Raw genomic sequence first — 21,517 nt, 5'->3', positions numbered from 1 at the left:
GGGCAAGATCCAAAAGCCATAACGTCAGTTCTCATGACACTGTATACAGCAATAAACACACCAGCAAAAATCCTTTCTCTTTATTTTGGTGATAAATTGATGGCTGACATTTTTATGTACACTAATATGTATATAATGGAATTTCGAGGACACGTTGTGAAGTACAAGGTACTGACTCTATAGAAACGAATACCTTTCTGGTTCTCCTGTAATACGCAGAATCTTACAAAGCTTCCAATATCTGTTTCAAACACATTTGGAATACGTATTAGTATGATGTATTTTTAGTTATTATGCCATATACAAGATTCCGGGTTTACTTCTCTGTTATCACTTCGATATAAAAGGACTAGAAAAGACTGAAAAAAGACTGACAAGTGACATGCTGTGCGTAAAATAGTCACTTTGTTCCAAGATAAATATTTGAAGTCGTATATTGCTAGACAGTATATGAGAAATGACGAGCAATTAAATCTATTTCGAGGACGATATTCCTTCCGGCAGTATCTGCCAAAACAGCCATGCAATACGCCATTAAGAATTTTGCTTTAGTAGACTCTAGAACATTTTACGGTATGAACTTTGAAATATATAGACCTTTGAACAAACCAATAAAGCTTTCAGAAATGTTGCAACGACCTGTTATCCCATATAAGGTACTGGCAGCAATATAAGTACTGACAACTTGTACCCCAGAGGGGCTCTTCATCGAATTCTATCGGAGAGAACATGACATTAGTAGCAGCATTACGAAAGAACGAAACAGATGTTCGTCTACAACTTAACAAAATAAACAAAGAATTGTAGCTTTGAGCGTGTTCTGTTTTACACAAGATGTAACAATGTTGTCATATGTTCCAGGCGTATTGCCATTTGTTGTAATCATCTCAACGACGCACAATGACAGAAAGAGCGATGAAGGTACAGGTTCTCAGAGAAAGCCAGAAGTTGTAACGTTTTACACTATAAAAGAGATAGAGTAACACTTATGATTACAGAGTCAGCAGAAGGGATTTTTCATTTGGCAAACGTATCTGCTCTAAATTTACTCATATATTGTTTGCAAATTGAGGTCTGCCAAAAATTTACAAGAAGTGAGTTTCTGAAGAATGTTACTAAGGACTTAACAATCGACTTTATTGTCTGAAAGACAAACATTTGTAATACACACAAAATCTACGACAAAAAACAAAATTTTATCTAGCTCAGAGAAGTACTGGTGCCAGTACGCAAGGTTGTGAACAAGACCAGTTACTAATGCCTAGAAAGGGTAGAAGATACCAGATGCATTCAAGTACAAACGATCGTCAGCTTTCAGCAGTGTCAGTATTTGTGATTGGTTCGAAACGTGTGTAAAAGGCACACTAAACGGAACTGCATATCCTGTAAAGACCACAACAAAGAAAGAACATTTTATACTGTGTAACAAAAAAAACATTATGCCCCTGTCTTAAATGGTTACTCAAAATTCATTGTCAAAGTTAAGTTATTTTCGAATAAAAAATGAACAATATATCCTTTTAAAAGGAAATAAAACAAGCTTATAGTAAAATAATTATATTATATAATTTTGGAATACTGTGTTCTTCTTCCTGTTATAATTTTCGTTAAAAGACACCTGACACAAGAGTTTGTGTGTTAAAATGTCGCAAGACTAGTAAATGTTAAGTGTTTAAAACGAGACATGTGTTTTTAGGTTCTTTCTTCTTGATATAGATGTTAAATACGCAGCTACATTCAACCACTTAGCCTTTAATGCTGACAGTATGACTCACTAAAATAGTTATAGTTCTAAATATGGATTTTAATCCGTCAGTGGCACATGGAGATGGTTATCTACTGTATCTTAAAGTGTCTCATTCCAACAATGGATAAAATATAAGTCCAAATGACATATTTGCATTTGTCTTCTATTCAGGGCGTTTCAAATGCCCATTAAAAGATTCTACATGGATTAGTGTTTCTGAATAAGTAAGGATTATTTCCGTGCTACATGTTCAAATGCGTAAAAACTGTGTCTCTTGCTTCTGTAATGTGAAAAATTTTATTGTCTTCAGTAAAAAACCAACTAGTGCCTGTGCTCAGTGCTGAGATATGCACTAAATACGGTATTAATAAATCTCATTCTACACTAGATTTCATCTTTTTCCATTGAAAGTCTCTATTATGTGCCATACCTGTTAGTCCATTTTGCACTGGACATAGTTACCACATTAGTTACTTGATCACAGATGCTATAATTGCCATAGTTTCACTGAAGAATTGTCATTGTTCTACCCATAAAACATAGATCAACCACTTTTTAAACTCAACTTAGTGCCAGACCTACAACTGACAGTTTAATGACAAATATCATTGACAATGTACACAAGGTATAATTTTAAAGTGCAGTTCTAATTAGGCTGTGCGATTTTGGTTTGATAAATCCATCCTTTAAAACCGTGCAACATGAGTAATGCAGATGAAGCATGACTGAAAAGAAAGTGATGACAACATTTTACTGTAACATTTTTCCATAGTAGAATTCATTTATAGCTCAATAGTGAATCAGATTTCTCAATAACGATTAAAAGCTTTCCGTATTCCCCAACTGTCCAGTAAGTGTCCTGCTTAATGCTATCCCAAAGTTCTTTTAGCAGCCATTTGGTCACAATATCTTTATCTTATACTCTGAAAATAAACAGAGTTAAAACAATTTCTCTTCCTAAAACACAGATACATCAAATGTCATTTGACTATATAATTAACGTAAATGAAAGGGCATAGATGTAGGGACTGCACTGTAAGAGCAATGTATGTTGAAGTGTTATACTGCCACTTACCTAAGTATTCAATATTCTCTAAGCTGTTTAGGAATCTTCTTAACAAGTAAGTTAGGGAAAGTAAGTTTAGACACGTGAATGCAAAAAGAAAATACCACAAGATGTCTGCATGTTAGTGACTTATACAGCACAGTATATCACATAGCGACAGAGTGAATATTAAATACCTTTTCTGAAGGTCAGAGCATAACAAAGGTAAAGTGATATGAGAAAAGCAGTGTGATTAGTTTTTAAAACTTTAGCCACATATAAGCAAATAACTATTCAGCAGAACATGAAAACAAGGAAACATTTTCAATAAATTGTTCAGTTTTATCATAAAATGACAGTCTACATCTTATTTGCGGCTCAATTCCATTGTAAATATATGTATACTATACCTGTGACTTAAATTGCAGACATAGGTATGCTCACATAGTATATAACAGGATACCAACAAATTTTGAAAGTTATACACAATAATATGGACAACAATGCATTTGGGCATTAGGAAAGAGAAAGTACAATGTTCCTGACATGCAGAGCACCAACTAAGTCAAAGAAAGCAAATTTATTTTCTGTGGAAGAAGTCAGGAAACCAAGTATTTATCATGTCTTCCTCAGTGCTGTATTCCTTTTGTTAATAAAATATAGGCTTAGTGTTGGCAGCTAATGTAAATTACAGTGGCAGGGATGTAAGCAGCTACCTCTGGAATATGATGTGTCTTGTTTACTGTTGAACAGGTTCTCAAGCCTGGTCACATCAAGGACTAGAAGGCAGCCAGCCAATACACTGGTGTCAAGGCCTGTGCCAGAACTACACCTCACACGAGATTAAGCTCAATCAACAGATCCACCCACATCTATTAGTTACAGCTGCTGAGAAAATGATACACGTTGAAGGCGAGCTCTGAAACTGCTAATTACTCACGTATGCACCACACACATGTTATAAATAAAGCACCGTTATACTTTACAGCAAAATACTTGTGTGAAGGGGAATTCTGAAGCTGCCAACTACTCTCGTATCCACCACATACATGTTATAAATAAAGCACCATTACACTTTACAACAAAAAGGCGATTTCTGAAGCTACTAACTACTCTTGTATGCACTACACACATTATAAATAAAGCACCGTTATACTTTACAACAAAATAATTGTGTATTACCAAGACACTTGTACTGGGTGTTCCAGGACGAATTGTCAATACTCAGTGGTACAACAGAAATCATAATTAGAAGCAAAACTTTCAAATGGACATATGACCTTTTCCAAATTGTTTCTCACATAGAGCACATTTTACTAGACATGTAAGTAATAAGTGGGCCCATTGACTTCCTTGGGAGCCTGCTTTTGTGAACAGAGGAATCTCTAATATTAGGCATAACATATTTAATACTTTTATTTTATATATCTTTTTATTTTATTTCATTTACTTTATTTTACTTATATTTTTTATATGTTTAATATTTCAAGCAGGAGGATGTTCCCTCTCTGGAATTCCATATGATAAAGCATAAAATGTTATTCATGATCAATATATTTTCCCCTTCAAACAGAATAAGGTAAAAATTTTAATGGAATTCACACTAAAAATTGTAAGTCATCAAATTCATTATTATTATTTTTCATTGCCTTCAATCTATTGACAGTTTAATGAACAACCATAAGTACATATTTCTCTATGTGCATATTTTTTCCCCCTACAACACTTGACGGTTCTCACATCCTTTTAATCTGGACTTTCATTGCTTGTATCTTCGTGTTATGGTGTGCATAAGTGTGTTTGTGTAGCCTGATTCTTCGGCCTACTTATACGAAATAATTTGAATGGTGTTAGACACCACGGAAAATAAGGACTTCAGCGATAGAAGTATATGCATATGGAAAGAGGGAAAGCTTGACCGGTACACAAATGAGAAGTAAGAAACGAAAAAATAGAAATGGTTGCTAAGATCGAAGAAGAGAAAGGAGACAGCCCCAAAAATATGAAACCCTTCCCACCCCTCTTCCCCAGGATCCCTACTTTACTGGTACTTGAGTTAGAAGCCGGAGGAGATATGATGTTAAACGGCTCCTACAGAATGGACATTCTCACTTTCTCCTTTGAACTCCCTGAAGAAAAATCTCAGCAACCCCTATAGAACTGCAAATGGTGAAGAATCAGTCACACTTGTCTGCGAGGGTTGTGTGCAAGGTGTGGTGTGTGTTTAGTGTTAGTCATGCTTGTACTTAGACTACCCACGCCTTCCAAAACTAATACAAACCCTCCCTTCCACTTCACGTCTCATAAAAGGTGTAAAATGTTCTACAAAAAATAGAAAATTATACACTACAATAACACAGTTGTTTAGTCATTCTGTTATAATATACTTTTACACACACATAAAATCCTGTATCCAGTTTATGTTGCCATCACTTGGTTTAAATAGTACCATCATATTATACTTTCCACTAATATTTCTATTCGTTTCACTGTTCGTCCATGATTATCTCAAATTGGTCTCAATCTTGTAGTCATATCCAGTTTCCTACATACTAAAATTATGATAGTTTAAGAATTCAAGAATAGGTTACAGAATAGTTTAAGATTTGAAAGGAATTCGGTGGAGGAAAAATAGTACAGAAGAAACTGTAAACAACTAGAGATCATACGGTCGTCGCTTCGGCCGTTAACACAAAACGTCAACGTCCCTCGGAGATGTACTATTTTATGTCTTTTACATTGTATTTTCCTTTTTCTGATCCTGTTATAGGATCTACTAAAACTAAGGCTTTGGGATGTACCACCGTTTGTACTCGGCAAGGTCCCTCATACTTTTGAAAAAATTTATGTGTTTCTTTCCTCAGGGCAGAGCTCTGACGATGTTGTTTTACTAGAACTAGGTCATTAACCTTATACTGAAGTTCGACAGCCTTCTCATTACATTTACTCATTCGTTGTTGTGCTCTTTCAACCAAGTTCTTAGAAACCATCGTTTGATTAAGTTGGTAGTCAACAGTAGGTTGTTCTGACCATGTGCAACATTTAATATGGGGCTCTCCCACATAACGTTTACCTATTACTTGCAAAGGTGTTGATCCAGTTGATAAATGTTGTAATTCATTTAAAATAAACTTAAAGTTTTTAACTTACATTGCGCATGACATATGTTTTTCATGGCAGTATGTATGGCATAATTTCCCAGTTTCTTTAATAACCCTTTCACCCGGGTTAGAAGACGGTTTATAGTTGGAGATTAATACTTGACGAATATCTTCCTACGCTAAGAATTCTTTAAAGTCATTACTAACAAACTGTGGTCTATTATCGGAGAAGAATCGTTTTGGTTTGCCTACTGCGAGAAAATATTGTTGCAGATAGTGTATCACTGTTGGTATATTTGCTTTCTTAATAGGATACAACTTAAAATTCCTAGACAAACACTGTATGAGGACAAAAATGTACGAACCTCCTCGCTTTCCTACCATTCTAATTAAAGATGCTACCGTATGTCCCAACTTTTTAAAATAATAGAACTTGTTCATGTGGGATATACACTTTTTATTACGAAGTGTCCATACCCTGTATGGACATAGAACACTATTTCGTCCTCCATCAACTTTGCGATGCATAAACGCTACCGTTGAGAAGTTACATTGCCTCTCCAAAATAAATTATTCCCTATAACCTTCCATTTCTCTGCTTGATTAGGGGGTAAAGATTTTCTAATACACATAGCATATATTTCTGTAAAGTAGGGATCATGATGAATGTTGTCGGCTATTCTTTTAACCATCTCTCGCACCCCACTGTGTGCATATTATACTGTCATGAAATTAATTGCAAAAATTACTCTGGCTCCTTCCACATGTTTTAATTCGTCCATGCCAACAGGCAACCTCGACAAAGCTTCAAGCCCAATATTCTCAGTACCGTTTACATACTGTAGCCTAATGTCATACTCCTGTGGGAATACCATCCATCGCATTAATCTACTGTGCAACAATCGACTGTTCATTAAAAAGGATAACTGTTGATGGTCAGTACATGCATCGATTTCTGACCCTCCATATAAGTGTTTGGAATTCTTGGATACTCTATACTATTGCCAATAGTTCCTTTTCAGTGGCTGTGTAGTTTAATTCATGTTCATTAAGACTACAGCTAGCAAAAGCTATAGCTCTGTGATTTACTTTATGTATACATCGCTCTCCTTGGGAAAGTTTTCCTGCTATACCATAGACGAATGCATCTGTTGAAATTTTAAATGGCTCAGCCATAACCGGATGGTGTAATACAGGTGATTCGACCAATGCTCTTTTTCTATTTTCACATGCATCATTGGCCTCTTGGTCCCAAACCCACGGTATTACCTTCCTTAATAATAGGATCTAATGAATTAGATCCTGGGAGGCCAAGAGTGACGAAACTGGCGGCTGAGCACACGATCATCACCAAATACGCGCGCAAGAGATCTTTCACATGTCTAGCAATATGGGGTGTTTTCTTTGTTCTAATAGAACACCATGTCATTCCAAGCATGTGTATCAATTTTTACCTCTCTATGTACATTACTACATGGTTTATTAAGTTTTCAAATTTATACTCACTTTTTGATCACCCAGTAGGTTAATTAACTGGAATAGAATAATTTTAGGTGTAACTTTACCAACAGTCTTTTCATTAACAAAAATAGATTGGCCAACAAACCGAAGCCCATTTTCAGTACTATCATTTATATCGGTATACAATCAAAAATCACTTTTAGCAGTAACTCTACTCAAAATATCATGCAAATTGAAAATTGGCATTTTTGATTGAACGAATTTTTCAAAGATTTTCAAAGCAGATCGACCAACAGGAATCTCTATTGTGATTCCATCACAATGCAATTTATTATTTTCGATGTAATATTTGGAGTTAAAAATGTTGTATAAGAAGCAGCTAGCACAACATTAATATACCTGTCTTATACACATATAGTTCATGTTATTTCTAAGAACAGATAACTTACCACTCAGTCATAATAAATGACTTATTTACTACAAGTAAGAATGTTATTAATTAAATGAAAACTGATTGGCAACTAAAAATAAGAATTCCAGGTAAGAAATAAAAAAAAAATGAGTGATGGCAAGCTCTTACCTAATTCTATTCAATGTGCAATAATAGCGTCGTGTGGATGTATAAAAACAATATTAATCATTGAGAATTATGTTCCACCTTCAGGATGGTTCAATTGGAATAAAAGCACTCATCTATATATTTAATGTAAAAGATTAGATCAGTCAGAATATCCAGAACTTATAAAAATGTGCAAAGAAAATTTTACTACTTTTATAGAACATAATAATGATGAACTCATCCCCCTGGATCAGTGTCAAGACAACTCGCTTGTGGTGTTGGGTGATTTTATTCTGAAATATGAGGATGTGGTTAGAGAATATTTTATAAGAGGCAGAAATTTAGGATTAGATTTGCTTATAGTTAGGGTAGAAATATTGAAAAATACCAAAACATTTAGTGACAGATAATGTAAGTTTTCTAAAATGTACTTAGACAAGATGATACAAATTTAACTGGTATTTGCCATGAGTATTTTGGGGGCGATTTTAAACAATATTTTAGTATATCATATAGTACAGATAATTTTTTGCTTTTTACAATAAATATTAGTAGGAAACGTAACGAAGGTAAGTACACATGTCAATTTAAACTTACAAAAATAATTTGTTAATGCTTTTTGTCCACAGTAAATGTTTGGAAAGAATCACACATGAGGATGGTCCACTCTCTAAACGAAATTACCGTCTTTATTAGCAATATTGTGGGCACCATCCATAGAGGCACACTTTTCACATCACATAACCTTACTGTATGGCACTCAAATACGACTAATACTGGAGACACCTTCTTCATAGGATGACATGCTAGATGTCAAAATGTTCACTTGACTCCCAATGAATGGTGACTTGCAGAGGTCACTGCACTGCCATCGCACAACATACCTATACATATATCAAGAAGATGTTAGGCAGAACTACAGTCACAGCCATGATTCTGTCGATGCAGTCAGTTTGTCCCCATCCAGTATAATGTGATGCCACTGGGGCACATTGAATAACTAGAGTTAGAGACCGTGTTCATTCTGGAGACATCCCCCTGTGTAACATCTGTGGATAGCTGTAAAAACTTCTGCTTTCTGCCAAGTGACATTTATGTGTAGATAGTTGCGTTCCTATCCACAATAAAACTGTAATTTAAGTTGGGTTAATGTATGATGTTTGAGACAAAATATTGTAATGCACATTGTATTAATGTACAGTGTTCATGTTTGACTAATAAGGAGAATTTTTGTCTCGGAATAACTATACAGGTATGTGTTTAGTGTGGATATGGATTCATAGAACAATCCAAAGTTGTTCGGTAATGTATAAATATGTGTAGGATTATAACATTCCTCTAAGTATTCACTCAGAAACAACAACGATTGGCAAGGATGCCATAATCATTTTTACTGTGCTTGGGACATCTTGTTTAAGGAAAAAATAGGTGTTTTAATTAATATTGTTAAAATGGACTATTACGGGGAATGATGCTACATCGCTTTTACTCTGTTCCAGAAACTTTTCGGTTACAAAATCGTTATTGAAAATAATACATGAGAATTTAGATGTCCCTGTAAATGTATATGTGGCTATTAGAAAACCAGTTCATTACAGGTTAGTAAAGATACTGGGTAAGTATTATGTTTGTTGTATGTGCTTGTAGAAAGCAAATTTATGATTGCTGGAAAGTCTGCTGCTGGCAACCCTGCAAAGAAAAATTCTAATCTGTTCTAAACCCAAGCTGGGAGTTGCGTAAATTTTCTCTTAAGATGTCGAAGTTCCAATTATTCATTCATATGCGAGTATGAGTAACAACGGAATTGCAAAGACCTGCAGAACTGCTATTGAAGGCTTGATGTACTCCAATCTTTGAACAGTTGAATAAAGGCATGTCCCCTAACAGAATCGTTGGAGACATTGTGTACAAGCCAGTCACAGCCCCATGTGAGCCATGTTGTGTGCTGGGAAGTTTTTGATTTATAGAAGAGAGTGTTCTCCTACTGGTCTTTCCAATGTCTCATCTCGCTGGTTCGACATGATGTATTCTGGACAACTGGTGTCGCAGCTTGCTCACGGACACTGGGTGTCTGAACTGAGGTTACATTCTGATGGCCGTCCTCAGTCACAAATTACAAGCATTATTATGAGGTTGCAGGAAGCTGTTTTCAGATTGGTGTAATATTCGGTTTGTAACGTTTTAGGTCCTCAAATTGTCATTCATATGTGTGCAGCCCTAACTTCCGTTGACTAAAGAGACATATCATGGTCTATGCCTGTGGTACAGTACGGGCTTGTCACTCATTTACCCATACGATTGGGAGACTACATCACATTTTCACCAATTCAAACATTTTCAAGATTTTCTATTGGGTCTATAGTTTTTCTTATAGCTGGCCCTTGTATACCATATGGTCTACCACACGAAAGGTGTAATCTTTCATTTGTTGTTGCAGTTGAATCGAGTGTTACTAATCTGAAAAAACATGTATAACTTATATTTCATTGTGGGTCAGTTATGAATTATGTGCCAAAATGGAGTTTACGCACGTGATGTATTATCCACTTCGTTATCTGATCACAAACTTTTCTGTTAAATGAACCATCTGCAGGAATATTTGTCTATGTGAAGCAAAACTACAATCAACAGAAGCTGTCTGAAATCTTTGCATACTTTATAGCTGAGAAGATAAATGATGCTGCTGAAATCTGAGATCCCTTGCAGTAATTTTGCAGAAAATGCGCGCATTTTCATGGAGTTTTAATGAAGTTACATATTCTCATGTTATCAGTTCAGACAGAAAGATGAGTATGAGACTCAGAACTGTTAGAGACTAAAATTAAAATTTTCGTTCCATCGCTAAATGGGATGTCGAAGGACTTCCCTTCGATTATGTAAACAGTTTTGGAAGCTTTTTACCGACTAAGAAAGCATAATATGGGCAATTATTATAAGCACTGCTTTTCTTGCATTTGCAGGTTTTGATGCAAGAGCCCTAGTGCTGTATGGTGCAGACGATAATTACTTAAAGAAAAATACAAATGTCATTTACATCAATGTGCAACATTCATAGAAAATTGAGTAATGGCGATTTATCGTTACATCACTGAACACATCATATACAGGTCACAAATGAAACATTTTCAAAAATTTTGGATCTTTTGCAATCTTTTTCGATATTTACTTACCACCTATATACGTGCTAGAGCATACATTTTTAGGACACTGAGTAATAAAGACATTTGTTTACTGCAAAATGCACTGCTTCTTTATTTTATACACATGAGCGCAGAGTACAGCACAATGTGAGCAGCACCAGACTGCGCCTCCACAGTGTAGCGCCTCCTCAGCAGCGGCGACTACTTGCTGTGGGCGGCTCTGCGGGCAGCGCCTGACTTGGCGTGGGGTCTGACTGCAGCTCTGCCCGCAGCGTGTCGGCTGCCTGCCCGTGCATGCTTGGCATGGCCAGCCCGGGCGTGAGCACCTGCTCAACAGGAAACAACACACGTGACGTTCCAGTGATGTCTGCTCACATTCATGTCTCACCAGAAAATATCAGCTCTCATGTTAACAATACTTGTGTTTAGGTAATCACTAAGCCTGTATTTTATACCGAAGTACTTAGACGACACACAGCTGGTTTGCTGACTGATTTTATCTGGAATTATAGCTGTACTATTGTGCAAGTGTACTGCTCTAAGCCGTAACTGCTTGTGGTGGTGAGCTGATTTATGTACAATGAAACTTACTTCGATATTTTACACCATACTTACCTGATACAGGCATTTGTTATGACAATCACACACACATATGTTGTAAAGGATGTAACTGTTATAATAACTAAAAGTTGTTTGTTCTATTGCGAATGTTTAACATATGTTTTTCTCCTAATACTATTACATACTACCTGTATTATGATTTTCGAAAGCACTTTTAGTGTTTTTCTCACGTAACTATGCAACTTAAGAGCTGTTATCTTCGTTAACAGTTTTTCAAAATCACAATATCATAGCTAAACACATTTCGTTGTAGAGACCAGTAGTTTGCAGATCCTGAGGTGCAAGACTTAAACGTATTTCTATGAAAAAACCTAACTTCTGTAAGTTGTTCCTTAATATCATTCCTAAAACAACTTAAAGATCTATTTAAAAACTCAGGCAAGGGGGCAGTATGAAACAGACTGAACCCCACAATGTATCTTCAAATTATATTATTCATCTTATAACGGTATTTTAGTATCTATCATGTATTCTGAAGCCGGATGTATTGCTCTATCTGATCGAGTAACTGCAGAAACTTTCTTCGTACCTGTATGAAAGATTAAAGGACAAGTGGACAAAGGGCTACCTGAGGAAAGTATATTTTTTGTAGCGTAAATCACGAAACGTTCTATCAAATTAGAAAACTCTTAGAATGATTACTGAGTATTTGTGGTCCTACATACTACATCTACAGCTGCATTCTATTTTGCGAGGCTTGTAGCATTAATGTGTATTAGAAACACTGATAGATAACACAAAAATTATAATTCCGATTGAAAACTATTGCTATTCTGCAGTGTCACAAACATTTTTCGTTATACTCGCAATAAAAAATTTATTTACTAAAAAATATGTAGTCTTTCACATTAGGATACAACAGTGACAACTATTTACTAGAACTCTTGTGTCATTGCACTTGTAATCAAGTAACCTGTCTGATGACTGTTTCCTGAACAAACCAGTCTTGAATATAACATATTAAAAACTACCGACAGAAGAAGAGACATCAAGATCAGTGAGCAATATTGTCACATTTGTTAGTATGCTACTAATGTTGTAGCTTCTGGATAAAGACACACCATCACTGGTTCTCATTAGAGAAGCAAGAGTGTGTAACAGTTAGAGTTTATATGTTTCTCCATTATCACCGATGCACTGCTTTCTGGATTGTGAATTCCTGTCACCATTACATTCTATTCAGCAAGTTTTGCTGAATGCAATTGTTGTAACACCAATATAGAAGACTGATAAAAATGTATAATTTGGACAATATGTTGGTAAGCCATTTCGGAATAGATACCATCCACACACGACGGATAGCCCCCCCCCCCTTGTTGCATAGACATAAATCAGGGGGGGGGGGATAATCAAAATTCGTGTTTAGCAAGTACAAACCAACGTTAAAGGTCAGTACCGTTGAATGTAGGAGTATATTTAATGTATTCAGTAATGGTATAATTGTAACAAATAAGTTCTTCAAACAGCCTGTCTCTTTTGCAGACAAATGTCTTACACTTTTAAAGCGTAGGAATAATTTACGCCGGCCGCGGTGGTCTAGCGGTTCAGGCGCTCAGTCCTGAACCGCGCGACTGCTACGATCGCAGGTTCGAATCCTGCCTCGGGCATAGATGTGTGTGAAGTCCTTAGGTTAGTTAGGTTTAAGTAGTTATAAGTTCTAGGGGACTGATGACCACAGATGTTAAGTCCCATAGTGCTCAGAACCATTTGAACCTTTTGAAAAATTTACATTATCGAGTAGGGGTTTAAACATAAACGAAATTACACAAAGACGGGCACTCAAACTACACACTTGACCGTGGTGCCAAAGCAGAGTTACTGAACACAGCCTTCCGAAATGCCTTCACGAAAGAAGATGAACTAAATATTCCAGAATTCGAATCGAGAACAGCTGCCAACATGAGTAACGTAGAAGTAAGTATCCTTGGAGTAGTGAAGCAACTCAAATCACTTAATAAAAGAAAGTCTTCTGTTCCAGACTGTATACCAATTAGGTTCATTTCTATGCTCATGCATTAGCTCCGTACTTAACGATCATATACAACCGCTCGCTCGACGAATGATCCGTACCCAAAGACTGAAAAGTTGCACAGGTCACACCAATATTCAAGAAAGGTAGTACCAATAATCCACAAAATTACAGGCCCATATCGTTAACGTCGATATGCAGCAGGATTTTGGAACATTGTGTTCCAACATGATGAATTACCTCGAAGCAAACGGTCTATTGACACACAGTCAACATTTGTTTACAAAACATCGTTCCTGTGTAACACAACTAGCTCTTTATTCACATGAAGTGCTGAATGCTGTTGACAAGAGATTTCAGATCCATTCCTTATTCATGGATTTCTGGAAGGCTTTTGACACTGTACGACAAAGGCGGCTCGCAGTAAAATTGCGTGCTTAGTTATGTGACTTGATTTGCGATTTCCTGTCTGAGAGGTCACAGTTCGTAGTAATTGACGGAAAGTCGTTGACTAAAACAAAAGTGATTTCTGGCGTTCCCCAAGGTATAGGCCCTTTATGATCCTTATCTATATAAACAATTTGGGAGACAATCTGAGCATCCATCTTCGGTTGTTTGCAGATGACGCTGTCGTTTATCGACTAGTAAAGTCATCAGAAGATTAAAAAAAACTGCAAAACGATTTCGAAAAAGTATCTGATATCTGAATGGTAAAGAAAGTGGCAGTTGACCCTAAATAAAGAAACGTGTGAGGTCATCCACATGAGTGCTAAAAGGAACTCGTTAAACTTCGCTTACACGATAAATCAGTCTTATCTAAAAGCCTTAAATTCAACTAAATACCTAGCTATTACAGTTACTAACAAATTAAATTAGAAAGAACACATAGAAAATCTTGCGGGGACGGCTAATGAAAGACTGCGTTTTACTGGCAGGACACTTAGAAAATGTAACAGATCTACTAAGGAGAGTCTCTATGCTATGCATGTCCGTCCCCGTTTAGAATACTGCTGCGCAGTGTGGGATCCTTGCAAGATAGGACTGACGGAGTACATCGAAAAAATTCAAAGAAAGGCAGCACGTTTTGTATTATGGCGGAATATGGGAGAGAGTGTCACAGAAATGATACAGGATTTGGGGTGGAAATCATTAAAAGAAGGCGTTTTTCATTGTGACGGAATCTTCTCACGAAATTCCAATCACCAACATTCTCCTCCGAATGCAAAAATATTTTGTTGACACCCACCTACTTAGGGTGGAACGACCACCACGACAAAATAAGGGAAATCAGAGCTCGTACGGAAAGATATATGTGTTCATTCTTTCCACGCGCTGTACGAGTTTGGGATAATAGAGAATTGTGAAAGTGGGTCGATGAACCCTTTGCCAGGCACTTAAATGTGATTTGCAGAGTATCCATGTAGATCTAGATACACCAAAACCTGATGATGTGAATGCTGCGGCTGTAAGGGCCGGTCGCATCCCACCCGTCTCAGCTGGTGTTTACCTTTGCCTGCCAGCCTGTTCTCCACACTCCAAGCGTCCCCGCCAACGCTCACGTCGGCGTCGTCGTCTGCTGAGCTGTCGGCGTTGTCGTCATCAGCGTCTCTGTTTTCGTCTGCTTCATCCACCACTTCCTCTCCATCGTCTGCAGCGGCGAGCGGCGTGCAGTACGCCACAAGCAACACACCAGCCATCAGCAGGACGAGGGCTGCCTTCATGGTTACAGTGGCTTCTACTCTGGGTGCCTCTCGACAAGTGCCACAAGTGAACTCACCCACGTCCTCTTATACGGCGCGTCCGACTCTTATCGCCCAAACTGCTGCAGGCAAGGACAGCTTTTTAGTGTGTACTTCAGAAAGTGCGATTATCCGTATCGGCGTCCTATCTCACTGCTGGAAATATCTTTGGAGACCTGGTAAGAAACCTTGAGCCAAAAGATAGGATTAGACGAAAGAAAATTGTGAGCACAATAGCCGATAAATACTCGACAATCAATGAAAGCAAATGATTAAAAAGTTTATAGACTTGAATTATGAACTTTCCTGTTTCGTAAGGACAGTACATGCAACAGCACTGACTTAGTTTAATAACAAATTCCCGAACGAATAAGAATTTCATTTGTACAATATTTTCAAACCATCCTCTGATTTCTGATGTTGCAAATTGTTAACCCATTATACCAATAATTGCCGGCCGGTGTGACCGAGAGGTTCTAGGCGCTACAGTGTGGAACTGCGCGAGCGCTCCGGTCGCAGGTTCGAATCCTGCCTCGGGCATGGATGTATTTGTTGTCCTTAGGTTAGTTAGGTTTAAGTAGTTCTAAGTTCTAGGGGACTGATGACCTCAGATGTTAAGTCCCACTGTGCTCAGAGCCATATGAACCATATACCAATAATTAACAGTAATTTTGGTTTGAGTTCGCCATGAACCATATTTTTCTGTTGAATAACTATCCAAGTTTCTCTAGATTCTCCTTACAATAAACCATGACATGAAGGTAGACTGTGAACTCCAGCATAGACGTTTGGTGCTCTACAACTAAATTCCACATTTGCATTTTACACTTTCATTTCTTTCATCTTTTATTCCATGCAGACGAGAATAACAACAGTGAGAACCATTAGCCAGGGTCATTGCCATCTTATTTTCCATTTTTCTTTCGTTATTACTCACAGTTTTTATATGTGGACTGATTCAAATAGGAAGTGTTGCAAGAAGCCTCATCAGTCCAATGCTTATCAAATTTTGAGGCGTTGTTAATTACGTAATGTTTACTAATAATTGAACTATGTTTCCATTCTGAAGTGAGACCCATTATCAACAGCACTATGATGTGTGACTCGTGACTCCAACAGATCCAACAGATTGTGATATATTTCTGTATATATTACCTCACAGATGCAAACAGACTCCTAACGCATTGTTCAGGAATCTCTTATCACGAATCAAACCTTTACTGTGTCAGTTAATACTGACTACTCGGAACTGCTCTATGGGTGACAGATCAGGAGGCCTGGTAGGCCAGTCATGAATACGTGTCTCAAGGCTCCTGTGGTGTGAACTGCAGTTTTTCAGTGGATTATTCCTTTTGGCACCGCAGTTATCAGTGGTATGAAAACTGTATTTCGGTACATGCAGGTTGATTATAATTAATTTAAACTTTCTAACCTTAGTAGGAAAAGAACCACTGGTCAGAATGACATCCAACTGCGACGGAAAATAATCGGAAAAGGGGGAAAACGAATCCCAGAAGAAAAATAAATAGTTACAAATGTAGCAATAGATGGCGCTGTAGGAATCATAATTTAATAGTCGTCGACTGCAAATGACAAATGAATCATACAACAGTGCATAAGGTGTGATCCGGTTAGTTACGTAAGCCCATCCACCACGGCAAGGTCGTATCACATCGGATGGGAAAAATTGGTTTTTAATTATCCTGAGGCCAAAAAGCGCATAAATACATCAGTCAAAACCATATCGAATTATTAATTTCCGTGCGACTGCCGCAAACGTTTTAAATATGCTGTCCACCATTTTCTGCAGCAGGATGAAATCGAGCCTGTTCCACAACTGATCGAAGTATCTCCGAAGTCACGTTCAGAATGTGTTGCTCAATGCGTGTATTGAGAACACTGAATACTGAACATCTTTCAAGTAGCCCCACAACGAGAAGTCACACGGATTAAGATCAGTTGATAGGGATGGCCAGGCTGTAGGGAAATGGTGCCTGATAATTCTAACATTTCCGAAATAGCGCTTCAGCAGCTGCTTAACTGCATTTTCAATGTGCGGAGGTGTGTCATCTTGCATACAAATGAGCCAATCCACACATCCACGCTGTTGGAGAGCTGGAATGAGGTGGTTACACAAAAGACACTCAAAGCGCTTACCACTGTGTATTGACATATCCTGTCAGATGGAAGCGGGCTTCGTCTGTACACAGTCATTGTCCATTTACATGCGAGCAAGAAATTCTAAAGCAAAAGTCTCTCATGATGGCAGGTGAACAGCAAGCAACTAGTGCGCACCGGTAATTTTGAATGGATAGCTAAGAAGAATGTTTCGTGGGATTTTACGCGCCGTGCTAACGAGTGTGTGCCACGTTCGAGCAATTCTCCGTGCACTACACGTTTGCTCACCACGTCTCGTCTCCTGCTGCATTGCTGTGGCCACTGCTTCCACTGACTTCTATTGACTTTCTCCCTCTACCAGGTTGCGCATCAAAAGAACCGGTTTTTTTTCGTATTTCCGAATCATTTTCTCCAGACCCACTGCAGTCATCGGATCAACGCCTGGAACTTCTGAAGAGCGACGTACGCACAATCATTCTTGTAATACAGCTTCACAAGCAGAGATCGATCGTGCATTGAGACAGTGATGGCAGACGGGAAAGGAGGAAAATTTTTTTTGTTCTTTTTTCCCCCTTTCCTCTATGCGAGATGGTACAGTACACCATCACTCACCGGTCTTTCGCGGTCTAACTGTGTTGGTGAGGCTGTTAATTCACCCACAGGGCAACGACGCAGCGTCACATATTTTGCAGGTGTGACGGTGGGACTTGGAGTCCCGTACCACCCTGCAACGGTGACAGTACGACATCATGAAGGCAGAAAAATATAGCCCGACATAGGCAGGTACGGTGGGAAAGTATTGGATGCAGAATGGGGGGCTAGTCCCACCAAAGGATGTATCCGAGTTGGGCGTACCATGTCGTTAGCCGAGATCGGGATCTGAGTCCTCTAGGACGGTTGGAGGAACCGTATGTCAATGCCAGCAGCATGAAAGTGTGGTCCCAACGTGACGTAACCCATGGACAGTGCCCCGCAGGGCATCCACTTTCTCACAGAGTCGTCACGCGTTGTTACGTATGGTCGCCTTGAGGGGGACGATACCTTCTTCCTCATGGAGAGACACAATTGTAGTCAGTAGTGGGGCGTGGAGGCTCCACTGGAGAACCTTCTTCTGCAGGCAATGCATCGTCCACATCTTGGTGACACTAATCGTTGCCCATGCAGTGGACTATACGTGAGAGCAGGCAGGATAGCTGCCCAGTAGATGTGGAGCTTGGTATGTAAGTGAAGTTCCCTACTGCGGAAGAGGGGGTACAGAGCCATGGTCAGTTTTTGCCCCTTGTTGGCGACATACTCCGCATGACAGTGGAATGGCAACTTGCGGTCCATCAGAACCCTTAATACATGGCTGTCGGGGCCAGGGCACCTGCACGCCTGCAATCGAAATATTACGGAAGAGGAATGAGCAACGTTTCGCGAAATAGACTGCCGTAGTTATGGCGGCAATGAGATCTATTTTGTTTGTCCGGCACTAGTTGATGGAGACGTCCACTTGTGGCTGGAGGCGGGCCACAACGGCTTCAGTGATACGTCCAGTGGTGTATAGTGCTTTGTCGTCAGCATATTGTGCCAGGTGACACTCGATGATGACTGGCATATCATTCACATGGATATTTAAAAGAACGGGAAACAGCACTGATACTTGTGGAGTGCCTGCCAACAACTGGTGAATGCCAGGACTCATTCCCCGATGAGCCACGAGAAAAGTCCTACCGCGAAGGACGTCATCCACAATCTTAACATAGATATCCAGTATAGGGGTCTGCGTTAGCATCTTGTGTGCCAGATCTTGTCGTAGGAGATCTGCAAGTGCAAAGAAAACGGCTGCTGTCGACTTGGCGGTGTTGTAGCTTTTGCTGACTTCTTCAATGATTCGTAGGAACTGAAGTTCGGCAGAGAGGTGCGAAGTAAACCCGGACTGTTCAGATCGGATCGTCCCTGCCGCCGCCAGAGTTTGAGAAAGTCGATGGAGGATAAAAGATTCAAGGACCTTCACAATGGTATATAAGAGGCTGACGGGCCTGCTGTTGGTGGGGACCGTAGGGTCCTTGAACAGCTTGGGGATCGCAATACTCTTGGCTTGCTTCCACTGAGGGGGAAAAAGCCATATGTGAGATAACCATTTAAAATATTGGCTAACAAGAGGAGAGGCGTAGGCGGAAGGAGGCAAAGATGTTCATTTAAAATTCCGTCCAATCCAGCGTCTGTCCTCCCACTGTTCGGAATTCGGCGGCCGAATTCGCGCTTGAGGCGCCTCATTTGGGGTTTGTCCTGAGGATCGTAGAAACGATCCCACCGACAGCAGTAGCGTTTCTTTTCCACCTTCCCGTAAAAGAGGAGGAAAATCGTCCAGGGGCTAAAGGCCGAGGCACAGTGGAAGTGGAGAGCTTCACAACTCTCTGTATTTTGGCAGTCAGGTAATCCATGGCATGGACTATATTTCCCAGTGTTGTCAAGTCGAGATAGTGCCGAGTGGTGTTATTAAGTACTCTGGCGAACTTTTTCCAATGAGGGTCACAGTGGAACGAATATGAAATTAAAGAGCAGCGCCCGCATCTCGTGGTCGTGCGGTAGCGTTCACACTTCCCACGCACGGGTTCCCGGGTTCGATTCCCGGCGGGGTCAGGGATTTTCTCTGCCTCGTGTTGGCTGGATGTTGTGTGCTGTCCATAGGTTAGTTAGGTTTAAGTAGTTCTAAGTTCTAGGGGACTTATGACCATAGATGTTAAGTCCCATAGTGCTCAGAGCCATTTGAACCATTCGAAAGAGCAGCATCGGTGAGATATAGGGTATTGGGTCATGGTCGGAGGCCAGTTTGTGGAGAATTTCCAGTGAAAACTGAGTTGTGACGTTTATGCATATGGCCACATCCAGAACGTCTGGCTGGGAGTTGTAATGAACTGATATAAGCGTAGGTTCATGGGGGCTGTAGACCGACAGCGCCAGAGTCCTCCAGGTCAAGGAGGAGTCGGCCTTTGGGTTTATAGACCCGAGAATGCCAAGCTGGGTGCTTGGCATTGAAATCTGCTCCAACGATGAGCCTGTCGAAGGTTATCAATGTGCGAAGATCTACTTGTTTGGGCTCAAGTACACTGCTGCAAAGGTAATGATACCAAGGCATGTGGAGATGATAACAACTGTGGCCTCTATGTGATCTATTGGCTGGAGAGTCTCTTGGCTATGGACAAGAGCTTTAATGAGGAACACAGCTGTGCCTCCACCACAGTGATTGAGGTGGTCGGAGTGGTAAAACATCATGTTATGAAGGCAGAAATGTCTTCATCTGTTTGGCTGGTGGGGGTGTGGTGGTCGATTCACCATTACAGTATTTGACTAAGCCACTAGGAGCATGACCTCAGAGAGCCCATCTTCCATCGATGGACTTTGTGGGCAGTGTCAAGAATAACAGCCTGGATGTGGGGTTTCATGAAAAAGAAGATTTCGCCCATGTCCTCCTGAAAGGACATATCAGTCTCCGCCACTGGGGTAGGGTCCCGGGTGGTAGGCTGCTTGCAACTGCGGCGGGCTGTGGCGGGGGTAACTGTAGGCAGAGTGAGGGTAGGGTTAGAGGGCTGGGATACAGCCACAGGTGGACTAGAGGGGGCTGCAGCTGGCTCCTGTAGTCAGTGAGTGGTGGAAGCCATCATGGAAGACAGGAAAAGAGAAGGAGACTGGGCTGTAGTAGCAAAGTATGTCGTGGGAGCCTGGGCAGAAAGGGCCACATGTGCATCAGAAACGTCTGTTGCCTGAAAACAAGAAACTTGGTGGTGTTCCATTCTGGTGGGGGAGGTCTACTTGTTCTTGGTTTGCTTTCGGAAGAACGTGAAGACTTCAGTGCCTTCTGGTAGACAGGGCAACCCCTCCAGGATGCCATGTGGTGGGAATCGTGGGTCGTGTCCAAACACCTGGCGCATGTAGGTGTCTCTGAGGTGGGGAGTGTGCAGTTCTCCACTAAATGAGGGCTGGTACACATAATACACAGCAATAGTAGGGATCAGTAATTCCCAGAATGTCGTC

The 21,517-nt window shown here is 39.7% G+C and overlaps 1 protein-coding gene across 1 annotated transcript; it reads right to left on the bottom strand.

Moving 5' to 3' along the window:
* Positions 1-10,954: 10,954 nt before the first annotated feature.
* LOC126094664 (uncharacterized) lies at positions 10,955-15,417 on the bottom strand. Its single transcript, XM_049909173.1, has 2 exons — positions 15,151-15,417; positions 10,955-11,379 (listed from the first exon to the last, which is right to left on the bottom strand). The coding sequence occupies exons 1-2, from the start codon at positions 15,362-15,364 to the stop codon at positions 11,255-11,257; spliced, it is 339 nt and encodes a 112-aa protein (XP_049765130.1). The 5' UTR covers positions 15,365-15,417; the 3' UTR covers positions 10,955-11,254.
* Positions 15,418-21,517: the final 6,100 nt, after the last annotated feature.

Source organism: Schistocerca cancellata, chromosome 8 (genome assembly GCF_023864275.1).
Source record: "Schistocerca cancellata isolate TAMUIC-IGC-003103 chromosome 8, iqSchCanc2.1, whole genome shotgun sequence".
Classification (NCBI taxonomy): Eukaryota; Metazoa; Arthropoda; class Insecta; order Orthoptera; family Acrididae; genus Schistocerca; species Schistocerca cancellata.
This window is presented reverse-complemented; position numbering and strand designations above follow the sequence as displayed.